The sequence below is a fragment of the Pavona decussata genome, unplaced genomic scaffold (assembly GCF_977016875.1).
Source record: "Pavona decussata unplaced genomic scaffold, jaPavDecu1.1 SCAFFOLD_175, whole genome shotgun sequence".
Lineage (NCBI taxonomy): Eukaryota > Metazoa > Cnidaria > Anthozoa > Scleractinia > Agariciidae > Pavona > Pavona decussata.
Window position 1 is genome coordinate 751,181 of NW_028145586.1, and position 15,088 is coordinate 766,268.

Genomic DNA, 15,088 nt, shown 5'->3' on the forward strand with positions numbered 1-15,088 from the left:
AACAGCTACGGGCAATGACTTCAGAGTATCGTTATCGTATTGATATCGCGATCAAATCCAAATAGCGTAGTTATCTCGTCACCGACTTTGAAAAAGATACGGAACCCATCTTAATTTAAAACAGCAATAATAATTAAGAAATAATGATTATGATTTAATGATCACGGCTACAATCGTCAGCGGTTTGGTCGCCAAGCGACCATTCACTGACCGCTGACAAGATTTACCCTTAATAATACTTAGTTCCGTTTAGTGAAGCGTTAGCTCTGTGTAAACGGAACTCGCACTAAGTATTGTACTACCAGCACTATTATGATTATATTAATATGAAAATACTTTCGCAGGCCATATGCATTTTCCTTTGTTTTTCTGATTTGAGCCAAGCTCGTCGCCAGGGTCCTTGAAAATTTCAAAATGGGAGCAGCGAAAGTCAAGTATGTCACGTTCACGTCTCAAATGCTCCACGATTGTCACGTGTCTTCGCCGCCCGCCATTTTGAATTTCACAAGGACAATGGAGACGAGGTTGGCCGTTAGGCCTCTATTCAACAAAATTGCTGCAATTACTGATGAAATGGTTGACATTTAAATATTCTTTCGCCTGCATTCAAATTAGCCCTACTAGCCTCGTTAATCTTTCAAATGCTTTGGATCCGCAAGAAGAAACTGAGTCTAAACACCCAGTCAGACTCCATTCGCGCGAAACTATTTGTCTAACCCGGTGAACGGACATAACTCTCACTTTATAACACCTCACTGAATGAACACCGGGCAGTTACTTTAAGTCTTAATTAAATTTATTCTATTTCACACCTTTACTTTCTGTAAGAATTATCTTTTCTGTTACATTCTTTGCTTGATAATGGTGCCAAGATCCCACCGAAACGTCGTTCCGTTTTTTCGTTTATTTTTATAGTAAACTCGTTCAAGGTAAAATATTCTTTGATTTTTGAACTCAAGAACGAGGTAGGTAAGGCTAATTTGAATGCAGACAAAAGAATATTAAAATGTCTGCCTTTTTTGCATTGGGTATCTATCGAAGGTACGCATATCACTGGAGTAGCAGTGGAGCGTGCAAATTGCAAAGACTGCACCATTAAGCGACACATTTCATGTGTTGTTTCATGGCGTAACAGCTTATTGTTGGTAATGGTGATTTGAACCTATTCCCGTAACGGTTTCATACGTGAAAATAAAGCATCTTCGAGCCTCCAGTTCACTACACTAGGTAGAAAACGGATACTGATTGTATAATCACCATGTTGCTAAGTGATTGAGATCTTCGGGGAGGCCGCCTCCTGAAGGATGAAAACGAAAACGCTTCATTAATAAGTTAAAACAAGTTTTGGAGTACATGGACTCAACTGTTATATCCACCCCGTAAATCTAATAAGCGGATACTCTATTAAAGCAGCTTTTGTTCGAATGGTCACACATCAAGGATCCTAACGTGGTGTAAATTCCACGGATTAAGAAGTTAGATTCATCTTGAACGGCGAAATGGACAGTACCATCTTGTATAGCATAATAAACAGGGGGCGGGGGGGGGGGGGGTTGAATAACATGCATTATAACTGCAAGCCACAAATAAATTAAACCCAAGTGATAAGATCGCCACTAGGGGGCCGGGGAGGGAGGTAGTCAACAAAGTTTTACGCTGGAAGGCTCCACCCCGAGGTCCAAACCCTTACCTCCATTTCGGGCGGACCGACCCTCCCCCACCCCACCCCGTTTAGTCCACACCCCACTCCCTCTATCCCGTTCTTGAATTTCGCTACAGTCGACTGCCTGACATTCGACAAATTAATCAGTATTCCCCTAATCTTACCGCATACGAAGATCTGTCTGTCTTGGAGCCACCGTTGATCTGAATGTGAACAAAGAGGGTGGCGTATCCCAGTGGTTCACCTTTGTTACCTAACAAATGGATGTGCCTGTAGCCTGAAAAGAGAACGAGAATGCAGTTAAATTTACGAACGTGCACTTACTCTTACTGAATGTAATACTTAAATACTCGTCAAAGGCGTATTCAATTCTAGATGGCGATCGCAAGCACTCGGTGTGAGTGATCACTAAGCCGGCAGGAATTGCGGACTGAACATGAACTGGTATGGGACAGATGTCTGAACCTGTCCGTGCAATATGGACGCGTTTGACTGGCATGTGCCGGAATAGGAAGACGTATGGTGATTTGCACGTTCCAATGTATTGGCCCGATAAATAGGTTCCATTGCATGTTACTATTTGTTGGCTGATTTCTTTTCCTGTTGATGCAGCAGCGTGGAGTGAAAATCGGTTTGATTACATATCAGGCCAATTTTCTCCTGCTCTCGTCATCTTTAACAAATGAGACCAAATTGAAAACTCAAAATTTGCAAGACCACAGCGACAAGACGTTGAGAGTTGCCGGGTCTTGTGATAGACCTGGATCAATAAAATACTTGAGATAATAAATTATAGACTGCACGACTAGAAAGAACGGAAAGAAACAAGTTGGATATAGCAAGAGCACAACCAAATTCTGGGACAAGTTGCAAGATAAATAACGTAGCATAGCAGCGCGTTTACGCTAATAAAACTGTTTTTTATCGTTTTCCTTGGGAAAGGAACATTAAAAAAATGAGAGAAAATATCTCCATTCTCAAGCAAAATGTCCTACCTGGCCTTAAACTGGTGAAAGGAATTGAGGACTGTCCAATAAAGTCATCCACAAGTCCGACATCTTCATCAAAAACTGCAAATCTAATCATGACAAGCTCTGGCATGAGGAGAACTTTTTCAAAATTCTCTTCCCACACTGGGTTAAAACCTGCAAAAGAAAACGAAATTAGAGTCGGTAAAATAGCGAAATATCAACATTTAATAGGTTGTTAATAACACTTTGTGCTTAATTTGATGTGTCATTTCCGAGCCGTTTTCTTTGAACCTCATTATGAAAGCGAGGCTTTGTGCATAGTTTTTATTATGAAAATTCATTTGCAAACAAAACTAATTTTATGAAAGGTGTTCGTCATCGTGGTTTGAAATGATAGCTGAGTTAATCGTTTGTCTCACGATTGAGTCACATAGATGTGGATCGCGACGTTTCGACCGCTATACTGCTGGTCTTCATCAGGCGATGGCGTCGACTGATTGCGTGACAATATAAAGAGCACTTTAGCTTCTTTTAACTGGTGCGTTTCAATCCTCTCTTAGGTTGTTGTTGATTGGTGGATTTCAATCCTTGTCGTTCAGACTAGAAATTGTTCCCTCGGCTATTCCCCTGGAAGCAACTTGGAAATGGCCTATTGTCTTTCGTGCACCCTTAAAAATGCCCTATTCTCCGAGGAGATTTTGAGATATGCAAACAAGTGTTGGCCCAACCTCGGTTCGGCAGATTTCTTACCATTGTCCTTGACGACTTTTGTTTTAAAAGAAACAGTGTCTGCTGGCATACCATGAAAATCAACTTTAACATAAGGATCAATAACCTAGCAAGAAAACACACAAACAAATCAATAATTCCACCAAGATAACTTATTCTTATTTTGAATTTCCACAAAATCGGCCAAACCGTGGAAACGTGGGAAAAACGCGTGCGAACAAGTCACAGTTGGTTTTGGTTTATTTTTCATTGGCTTAGAAAGGGCTGAAATTATGCTAAACAGAGCGCGGTAAGGCAAGACCAAAACAAACGTGAAATTACTTTCGTCACACTCAACTGAAAACCGCTAATTTTGTCTAAGGGCACAACAGCGCAGTATACAAAGACTAGCCCTGACCAAGCGAGGTTTCGATCTCCCTACTCAGTGTGAAATCCAACGCACTGACCATTCCACTACCACGCTTCCGCAAGGTCATAAAGAACACAACATTTTCATCTTGTTGTTCTTACGTACCTCGCCCTTTGTACGAGCCTCGCCTTTGGTGTCTGCAGGTTTTGGAAGCTGCTGAGCAGAAAATACCTGGAAAAACCACAAAGGAAACAGTTTAAGTTCACCTTCAGCGCCGACAAACTTCTCACTTCAGCAAGAACAGATATTTTGCCCCTGCCTTCAGCTAATTAATTAGATCAACAAAATGAAACAGGCAGGTATTGGACCTCGTCACTTTATTTATGAAACTAGAGATTATTTCTCTTGGTGGGTTTAAGAGTGCACGATTTATATTGGGGGAGGGGAGGGTGGGGACAACGAAGAGATCATACAAAAAAATAGCCTCTTGTTCCTCCAGGTTCGAGATTGGGGGAGGGGGAGGCTGGGTTGACTAACCATCACCTAGGTTTCCGAAGTTATTTCAAGGTTGCTGGTCAAGAGGAACGCGGACTCTGGGTGTGACACCTAACCGATTTTAGCCTTCCTTGTCGTGACCTGCGTGTTGGCTGCGCGTGAATGTCGCGAGCGGCAGAAGAAAATAAACAAGTTGTTACCTTTATGGATACCGTCACTTTCTCCACTCCAGAAATTTCTGTCTTTGTGTTAGGGTTAAACTTTGCGTCAGCTACAAACAAGAACAGTAAATTGATTTTCGCATGGCATACAGTAGCACTATCAGGGTAAAACTAAGAATTTCAAAACGTTTAGAAAAGTGCTCTCCGCAATACCGCCTTTTACCAATCATATGTATCCCTCATCCTCGCCCCGCTATTTAACACGAGTGAAGTAGCGTTCTTTCCTGCTGCTTCTTCCCTCGTAGTCTGCGCGAATTCTCGAACGAGCGCCTTGTTGCCCGAGTGAGGGCTGGGACGAGAGCAGGCGAATGACGTCAATAAGCAAAGGTAGAATCCAGACCCAAACGAGCGTGAAACGCTCAGAGACAAGTCTGCGTCATTGTTTCACCGCATTCCGGCGGCATTCGCTCAAAATTAATATAGCATATTCTATTCAGTTCTATTGGGTGTCCAGCCTTAAAAAGTTCTATTCATCGAATCCGTATCCATTTTAACTCGCTACATCCCGTATCCCAGAAAATCTATTTTTATACCCTGGCTCCATAACGTAACACGCTCAACTTACCATCTCTGAGAATTTTGGGCTTCAAGATGTAACCTGCTCGTCCATTCGTCCTGAACTTTCCTTGGTTCAGATGCATGGGCTCTGAATCCGTTTGGTAGTTGAGAGCAACTGTTAGGAATATCAAAAGAAAAAGGAACAGCTTACCTCTGTAATATCTAGAAGACACTAAAACCAGATCTGGACAGATCTTACTGAATGAAAATAATAGACGAAGTCTTAAGGACGGTGCCCACCAATACCGAAGTATTTTTGCGCGGTTTATGACTATGCGGGGAAAGCAGATCTTAGCAAGGGCTATTGAAATCCAAAAAGAAAATTGGGGGTAACCACGAATTTTTTAGAGATAATTAAGCAACAATTGTTCTACAAAGCAGTCAAATACAAAGCAGTGTATGGTGTTTTTTTTCCCCAAATTGAAGCTTTATTTTCTCTGAAAAATGCAAGGTTACCCCCAATTTTCTTTTTGGATACCAAAGTTCTGCTTTCTCCGCATAGTTTTAAACCGCGCAAAAATATCCCTGTATTAGTAGGCACCACCTATAGAAAATCCGAGTATCTCGAGATGCACAGAACGTATGCGCAGTAACAAAAGTGGGCACCGTCCTTGAAAGACTCATCTTCGCTTTAAAACCTTAATCATCTTATTCTAATAGGTACGTGTTTCGTGTTCATGTGCGCATTCCCGACACAAAATTACGCATATCGCAGGATATCTGTTGACTAAGGACGATGAATATTCAGTGCACCATGACAAAATATTTGGGCAGTGCTACAATGTGTTGAATAATAACCACAATTACATGTATTATTTTACCTATTTGACACCCAGCATTCCAGGCAAGCTGAGGGTTGTAATTACTAGAGTCCACTCTCCCGCCGGCCGGGTATATTCTGCTCAGTTGTCTCTTGTTGTACTCTACAAAGTCTCCGCCTTGAGTGTTAGCCAAGTTCGCCGTTTTAGATTCCACGAAAGAGGACATCTGATGAAATTTGTCTGTATGAAAAAACCGGGTTAAAAGGCATGGGTTTTTGGCTTCTAGCGAGAACATGCCCAACAATTCAGTGTTACAGTCAATCTACGATACATCATGCGGGACCAGCATTTTTTGAAGATTTCAGAGTTCCCGAAGAAATGTCATTAGTTCATTGACGGCATAAAGCTTTGAATTTTCTCTACATTACAGTATCAAGTATTTCAAAAATAACACTTGTTTCCCAAGTATTTTGATGATATTTTTTAGTTAATGCCTCCTTTTTGGAAAGATTTCCAGAGAAATCTTCAAGATTCCATTCAAATGCCGGACATTACATAGAGCAATTCAAATGTTCATTCATTCTCGAAATACTGGTCATGCGCGACACAACCATTTGAAACATTAAATTAATTAACTTAATTAACCTTGAAAACAGAGTCCTTGTAGAATAGTCTTCAAGAAAAATAGCTTTTTTCGAAACAGCACGAACTCGGAGATTCTCATTTCTTCTCTATAGTTCCACCCTCGTGAAATTTAATACGGCTTATACTTTTTTACATATTTGTCAGGTCAGGTTAAGTTTTCTTGAAATCTGATACGAAACTCCGATTATTAGTTATAAAAAGTGCAATATTTGTACTGTCCAAATAACAGGATTTTGTTCCAGCTTAGCTCAGTCAACCACATATTGGCAAACCTAACGAGGACCTTGAAGCAAAATACTTAAATTGTTGTGACCTGTATTGCCAAGTCGTGCAAACCTCAGTGCTTTTCATTAGTCGATCAAGCTGTTCTTATGCTAATAAGTTTGCATTTACATAGAGCGGTTTGCAATTGAGTGTCATAAAACAAAGAAATTACCCTGGCCAATCACAACAGACGCAAAAAGCGCAATGAACCAATCAGAATTCAGAGCAAATACATGTAACCGGCGCCAAGCGCGGGAAAGCGCGTGCGACCAAGTCACGATTGGTTTTGGTTTTGCTTCTCATTAGTTGAAAAAGTGGGGCGAGTTTTGTCAGCCAATCACAGAGCCTAGTTACGCAAAACCAAAGCAAACGGGCAATTACTTTCGACACTGCTCTATGAAAAACAGTGAGGTTTGTATCAAAACAAGGTCGACCCCAGCCTCGCTTCCAATCCAAGGCCAGGCTACTAAGGAGGCGATTGTAAAATGGTTGATTTGCTAGCTGTTGCTGGCTTTACGAAAACGCTAGCTGACCTTGATTCGTACTTTTAACGAGATATTGCGCCATCCGAAAAGGAATTAGATTTTCAATCAGTGTTAAGAAGCGTTGAGCTGACATTTCAGCCAGAGAAAACTTAATATTTTCTTTCAAACTAAATTCAAATTTCTGAGGCGGTTAATGCATTCCCGAACAGGTATCTACCGAAATAAAGCGTTGGGTGTTACCAACATTAATCATTTTCTTTCCTTTTTATTTCATTGCCAGTCAGAATGCGGTTTTATTTCTGCCTAGATGCCAAAACAGTTCGATTTCTCTCATTTGTCTGCGCACGTTGCATAAGATTCATTAAACCAGCTACAGCTCAAGCCAAAGCAAAAGTTTCCCTGAGGATAAACCCGTGAATTTTGCGTTCTACTTGGGTCTAGCTGAGCCTTTAAGGACCGGGACATTTTAAGTAGGCTTACATGAAGTATTGAACCTAGCACTTCCACATTTGTTCGTTTTTTTTACGCGGGTAACCTTAGATAAGCGCTAAGGTTACCCTAGCAACAGGGTAACCCTACCTGCCTTGTTAATGCTCTACTGGGGATAACTCGCCTACCAGGGAAAATCTTTTACTTGTTTCCAGACCATTGAAAAGTTGAAAAGAGGTCAGCGGTCAAAATGCCGTAACGAGTTCGACCCGGGCGTTAAATACAGCCATCTTCACCTTCTTTCGCTCACGGAAACCGAAAATGTTTCTGGTGAATGGTCTAGAGGGCAACTTTACAATTTTCTACAATTTTTCCGCGCTTTCCACCGCTTCGCTTTGTAGTACAGTTGACCCTAGTGATAGGGTAACCCTACTTGTGAAATTTTGCTTGTAAACCCCGGCTATCGTTAATCCTTTTGCTTGTAAACCCTAGCACTAGGCTTCACCTTGTGTTTGGCTTGCGTTCAATTTAGGTTCAGCTTGCGTTCACTTACAGTTTTGTTTTGCGTGTTCAAATCCTTTGAATCCGACGCTAGACACGTAATTTACACAGCGAGAGAGCTCTTTGGCCAGTTTCTGCTTCTTCTTTTTCTTTCCTCCTTTTTCTTCCTGTGGAAATTTAAAACGACTCAGCGAGTACACAATACAAGTCCACGATAAAGTTATAGGGAACTGCTTTTCGGTCGGTTTTTGCGGCTGGTGCTTCGTACGTATTTCACCAAAATAGGGAGACAAACAGTTGTACTGCCTACTGTTAGAAGTAAGCCTTAGGTCTAGAGTAAAATAGATTTAAAGGGAACCTCCACTCCGACAACAAACGGACGGTAAATTGTTGGAAATAATGTCTAAATTGTAAATTTTAGTTTGAAAAGTAGAAATAACGTCCAAGTGAGCTAAAAATTAGATATGATTGTCGCCTATTTTCGCTTTTAAATTTCCCGGGCGTCGCCAGTTGGATTTTAATACGTCATACGGTTGCCGTATGTGAGAAACAATAGAACCACCGTATTACGTCATGAAATCCAAGATGGCAGCGCCCGGGAAATTTAAAAGGAAAATAGGTGATAATCAAATCCTATTTTGTCCGACACAAAAGTCTTATTTTCCAACTAAATTTGAAATGAGATTGTATTTTCAACAATTTAACGTTAATTTATTTCAAGAGTGGAGGTTTCCTTTAAACTTAAGAATCATACCACTCCAACGACCCCCTGACATAACAAAACTTCAGAAATAATCAGGGAAAAATCTTCTTCCTTCACATTCCAGACAACGATTACCCAACATATATAAAACCACCACCTTTTTTTACTGAAACCAGTGAAAATAACAAATCCTTAGATATTACGAACCCAAGATTTTATAAGAAAGCTATCAGATAAGGAAGCTATGAAAATCCAATATTGATTCACTAAGTAAGCCAATAAGAAAGCCAAGGATTTGCAGCCTCGTTTTGGTGACAAGGGGATATCAGAGACGGGAAGGAGCAAATGTGACCAAATTGTTAGATCCCAAGAAAAGTCCAGTTAGGTTAACCCTATCTAGGCCCGGTCTATCTAACCAACCACATCATATTTTACCATATAAATTTCTGAAAAAGTCCTGAAGTTTCAGGGCTTTTGCTCAAATGTTAAAAACGTTTTTCAGGTTCAAAGTCGCCGGGAGCAGAATCCACTACCCCCCCCCCCCCCCCCACCCCCGGTCTAGATAGGGTTAAAACTGGACAAAAAATGCTCAATGGTCCCGAACGTAAACTCCAAAAGTCTCTTTGTTTCGCATTCCCCTTGCCTCCCCTCCTTCCCGCACGCTCCCCGTGCACACGGCTTAACACCCAAACCAGAACCTTGAAAAAGGTGCTGAAATATTCTTGCTATGAGGCACTGATACTGACCAAAATTGTTTGAGATGAAAGTAACGATGCCTTTTCTCTCTACTGATAGAAACTGAATGTAACTAAGTGTGAACCTTTGAATGACTTCACTGTACAAAACACTGATAACAATACTATTGATTGAAAAATAGGTGTAGATGGCCACATTAGGGGAGGGTAACAAAGAATTCCTCTATTGGTTGTAGTCTCGTTGACGATCGTACAAGCGACAGAAATGTTAGGGTGCCTTCGGTTGGTAGCCTCTATCCGTTGGGTTCTGGGAACGACGATGATTTTGATCTAAAAATAGACTGAGGCGACACCTAAGGATCACAGGCACTTCTTCTCTCGGTTTATGGTCTCTTTACGGACAGAAATGTTACATCTACTCACAAAACCTAAAAATGATTCCACGCTGATGCTGAGTTCCTTCGCAAGCTGGAAGGCGCGTGAGTACATAGATGTGTAATTATCCTCGTCACATTCGTAAAAAGAAAGTTGCAAAGGTTAACAGTTATATTTAGAGTTTCTCCAAAAGAGCAATCAATGGAAGTTAGGTTTAAAAGGTTTGATTTCATACATGCAGGAGAAAATGAACATTTCAACCCTGAATTTTTCCATTTTAATCGGAACGAATTCGCTCATGCAACTGTTTTCCTTAATTTCAATGTTAAGATTTAAAGATTTTTTTAACGGAACATTTAGAAGAAACAAGGCATTTATACACATGCTCATCAACTGAGTTTGTTCAAGGGTTTTATTAATACTGATTTAATGTCGCCATAGATGTCATGGGTGAAATCCTAATTGCAACCATTACCCAAAAGTGCGCCCATTTAAAACGAGGGTTATTTTATAGTTTTTAAACCATGAAATTATTTAAAACAGTAAAAACTCTGTTTTTTCATTTATTCATTCCCATAAGTATTTCTCCAGCAGCCTGTAAGTTAAGAGTTGACGTCCTCAAGTCATGCATAACTAATCACCTACTTCATCAGCAGATTTATTAATTTACGAGACATTTTCACTCGTTAATTCTACGTTTTAAGGTCATGCTGGTTTGTTTATTTTAGCCATTTATTATGTCAGATGTGGACCTTTTCCTCTAAAAGTTGAAACATGTTTAAGTATTTAGTCGGTTAATAGTCAACTGCATCAAAAACAGACATCTTGTAGACGGCCCCAGTTGTTCAAAGAACGGATAAAAATTTTGTCAACTTTAGCCTTGAATTTCTCCAAGAAATACTGATCATTTGAGAAGCCATGTCAAACACTCGAAAATGTGTTTCATCAGATATCCAAACACCTCGAAGTCGTTTAAAAAAAACTCGGCTGTGCCTCGTTTTTTCAACCCACTTCTCAGTGTTTGGATATCTGATGAAACACACCTCGTGTTTGATATATTATATCTTCATGGGTTTTGCACTTCAATTCTCCATTGCAGACGCCTTTCTGTATTTTATGAACCAAAATACGACCAGCGGGAGGCAACGTTTCTATCTCGAAGACGTGTCCCTTAAAGCGGAGTTGACTATCAACACCTAAATGACTTTCGGTTTAAGAGTTTTATGGATTATTTTATGGTTTATTATCAATTATAACATTGTTAAGGTTGACTTACATCTGTTTCATCTTTAAATTTACCAGCGCTTCGCACCACTCTGCCAACGGCACGAAAAGATAGGCGCAAGGGTTCCTGGCAGAAACATGCAACGATCAAAAATGACTTAAAAAAATAAAAACAATTTAAAGAAGTCTTTACCACAGGTAATAATGACCCTTCCCGCGGGTAAAGGGGCGATCGCGGGTCCCACCACATGGCTGAAGATGTTTTCACCATGTAAAACCTTTTTGTGAGAATTATTTTCGCGACAATGTTTGACATTTTGCAAAGTTTGAAAGAGTAGCGGAACCATACTTCTATTCTTCGAGAATCAAATGGGCCATTTCCGAGTTGCTCATAATAAAAGCTTCGCACTTAAGCCCGCCGCACACGTGAGGAAAGAGCTGAGCAAAATGCCTCGCGAGGCAGATAGCTCAGCCGTTTCCTCTCGTGTGCGGTGAAGTTTTGGTGAGAAATTCGCCTCGCGAGGCGAAATCTCAAATATCAAACATGTTGGATATTTGAGATTTCGCCTCGCGAGGCGAAATTCTCACCAAAACTTCATCGCACACGAGAGGAAACGGCTGAGCTATCTGCCTCGCGAGGCATTTTGCTCAGCTCTTTCCTCACGTGTGCGGCGGGCTTTAGCCTCGCCTTTATAATGAGGTTCAAAGCCATTCGAAGAATAGAAGTATGGTTCCGCTGCTCTATCAAAATAGCGCGGCAAAATTTGTCGCGAAAATTATTCTACAATCAGTTAGCCCTGGTTCAAACGTCGACGTTCACATTTGCCGAACCTAATGTAATAGACCCTTCACCAAAATGGCGGCCGAAAATTCAAATAAGTTAAAATTAAAAACGTATACCAGCACTAGAAAGAGCACTTTTACTTAAGTAACCCTGCAAAGTTTCAGCATATCGGGTGTAATATCAGCTGAGAAAATGTAAGTTGAAAAATGAAAAATTTACAGACGCTTGTACGACTGGGGGTATGACGTGTACCCCCAGTCATACAAACGTCTGTAAATTTGTCAATTTTTTTCTTACATTTCCTAAGCTGATATAACATCTAATATGCTGAAACTTTGCAAGGTTACTCAAGTAAAGGTGCTCTTTCCAGTGCTGGTATCAGTTTTTCATTCAGTTCAATTTTAACTCATTCAATGCTGTTGCCGCCATTTTGGAGAAGGGTCTATTAAGCAAAAGCTATAATTGTATTTGGTAATTTGCATTAGGTTTGGCCAAGAAACTGAGTTCGATGTTTAAACTGGGCGTTAATTAACTGTTACTTGCCTTGCTCGATACCGAAGTGCAGCAAAAGAGACTAATTACAGAAGGCTGAGAAGTTGATTTAGCATCCAATCCAGAGTTACTGCTTGGAAACTGGGATAAAACACTCAAGTATTTACATTTCGCGGGTCTTTGGCAAAATGTTCACCTTGTAGATGTGTGGTAATAGTGACTGTTGAAAATAACTGAATTCTACGCACTTCCTTACGTTAATAAAAAAAATGCGCTAAGGTTAGAAATGAAGACTTTTAAGGATTGATTGCATTGAACTTTTAATGATACGAGAATTAGATTATTAGAGAAGTTTAAGCTTGAGCGATGATCGTTGAAAATAATTGAATTCTACGCACTGCTTAACGTTTATAAAAGAATGCGCCAAAATTAGAAATGAAGGTTTTTAAGGACTGATTGTATCCATTTTTTAATGATACGAGAATTAGTTTATTAGAAACCTTTAAGCTTAAGCGTTGATCTTTAAAACAAGTGGTTTAAAATATTACATATAGTGTTAGTGTTAATGTTAATGCGTATGAATTCAGACAATAACAAAAAAATCAACAATAAATATCTGTTGGAAGAACCCCAACCGTGCGATATCTCCATCGGATTACGGTAAAACAACATAACAGAAACATTTCTTTAAACCGTATTAGTTGGCCTCGATGTGATCACATGACATACCACGTGATCATCGCCTTGAGTATCTCTACCTTTTTTAATAATATCTCTTGAAGGAATTGTCGAATACTTGAAGTGTATATGACAGAAACTTTATTTGCTTGATCAAGTCTTCATGCTGTCCTTGTATGAACATCTAAGAAGAATTCCTTATCAATTTTTCTTTCCCACAAACCGTACAATACCGTGCAAGACCGGAGACTTGTGACGTAAAAAGTTCAACAGCATTCAACTTTTTAGGTTTACGCACGCGGCTCATACATCGTTTCTTATTCTATTTACGTACTAAAGCCAGCTAAATTCACGTCTGTACGCACGTAAAATTTACGCGACAGTGGAAATCCACCTTTAGTCCCGCAGTTTCTCTATTACTCAGATGTTTCTTTCTGAAAATTCAACAATCCCATTTAAATTTTCGTCCCACTGTTTTCTTCCTCTACAAACAAAAAGCAACTGAGAAATAGACAAATTGTGAAAATAAGCGTTCCTGTATTGACGTCACACCACTTCTAACCCCAGTCTCCCGTCTTGCGCGGTATTGTTAACCGGAAGTAAAATTTGACACTTTTATACGCATCGAACGTGGCGAAAAAATTGATACGAAACTTTTTCTCGATTTTTATACGAGAAAAAAATGAAGATTTGATCAAGCAAATAAATTTCTTTTTTATATGCGCTTTTTAAAAAACAATGAATGACATCCTTAAAGAACTGGAACTGTTAGAAGACGAATATAAGGTCAGTTGACAAAGTATGGAAGAGAATAAGTATGTATGACATGTATGAGGAAAACTAAAGCACGGCGTAAATGTTTCCAAACAAATACAGCAGACTAAAGGAGGTGACAGTACGAGATAACCTGGTGAAGCAACTTACTTTAACGGTATCCATGGAAATGAACGACTTTCTGCAGGAAATAAAGGAGTTTACTGTCTTGTCTTGACATTTTTAAGGGCTGATTTTGGTAAATCTACATCCCTTCATAAACATATTATTCCGCTCTTATCCAATCGAAAACGGTGAAAGTTGGATTGGTTCTATTGAACAGTAACTTTCAGCCAATCTTTGATCCGTTTTCTCCACTGATCGCACCGAAAGACAGTATTTAAATCATCAGTGCTCGATAAGCTGAAAATAAATGACTGCCCCGTAATTAAAGCAAACTTTTGTACCTTTTTTGGTTTCTTCTCTTTCTTTTTTACCGGCGGCGTAGCACTGGCACTAGCGGCCCCTTCTGCGCCCTCAGCACTCTTTTCCAGTACAGTGGCTGCTTTCTCTTGATCGATGTCAGCAGCCTCGTCCTCATCTGTGACGTCACCTTCTTCGTCTTCATCAGTTTCTTGTTCTGGTTTTAATTTCTTGCCCTGTTACCGTAGCAACCCAAACAAAAAAAAAATCAGATATCAAGTGTCATTGTCTTGGGTATGACTTTAAAAATTTATCCCAGGAATTCCTATTTTCACGGGGATTACTTCTCCTCGTCGCTTCACGAATAATAAGGATTCGACAGCATCTTACTTTTTATTAACTCGCGTCCGATTTTTGCATTTTTTCTCCAATCACAAAAACCGTAAATTTCGTTGTGGGTCAGTGCATTGAGGACTCTGGACCTTTTCATAGCAATCTTGGTTGACAAAATAAACTTGTCGCAATCAACCTTTTTGTCTCTTAGGGAGGATAAAAAAGAGGACAGTTGAAGTTATTTTGCGGGCTGTAAATGTGATAGAACCCTTAGCATTAGACCATATTCAACCGTGGAGGAAGAGGAGACGATGATAATTATAGCGCCAAGCATTTCTAACCATTCTGTACACAATTCACCAAAAAACTGGACAATCATCATCCGGGTTCTTGAGGCAGCTTCCTATCGCAGACAGTATTACAGTAACTTAGAGTAGAAACCGCCTTCCGCTATACCATACAAAACAGATATCGGTGCAAAAATACGGGATCGGCTATCACTGCCACAAGATTGTTTCATTGAGTTAAACTTTATACCAAAGTGGCTCCCATTTAAA

The 15,088-nt window shown here is 40.0% G+C and overlaps 1 protein-coding gene across 3 annotated transcripts in view; it reads right to left on the reverse strand.

The window, feature by feature from the left end:
- Positions 1–576: 576 nt before the first annotated feature.
- LOC146463508 (1-phosphatidylinositol 4,5-bisphosphate phosphodiesterase delta-4-like) overlaps positions 577–15,088 on the reverse strand; it is a 31,139-nt gene continuing 16,627 nt past the window's right edge. Inside the window, exons 12-22 of one of the 3 annotated variants that reach the window (XM_085084220.1) lie at positions 14,243–14,434; positions 11,121–11,195; positions 8,124–8,238; positions 5,808–5,987; positions 4,994–5,101; positions 4,408–4,478; positions 3,878–3,943; positions 3,385–3,469; positions 2,659–2,808; positions 1,828–1,940; positions 577–1,297 (exon numbers count right to left, since the gene is read on the reverse strand). In XM_085084220.1, the coding sequence (XP_084940346.1) occupies positions 1,265–1,297; positions 1,828–1,940; positions 2,659–2,808; positions 3,385–3,469; positions 3,878–3,943; positions 4,408–4,478; positions 4,994–5,101; positions 5,808–5,987; positions 8,124–8,238; positions 11,121–11,195; positions 14,243–14,434 (1,188 nt within the window). In that variant the 3' untranslated portion in view covers positions 577–1,264. Of the gene's footprint in view, positions 1,298–1,827; positions 1,941–2,658; positions 2,809–3,384; positions 3,470–3,877; positions 3,944–4,407; positions 4,479–4,993; positions 5,102–5,807; positions 5,988–8,123; positions 8,239–11,120; positions 11,196–12,391; positions 12,486–14,242; positions 14,435–15,088 lie in introns of all 3 variants that reach the window. The other 2 variants (XM_085084219.1, XM_085084221.1) reach the window with 2 other exon arrangements.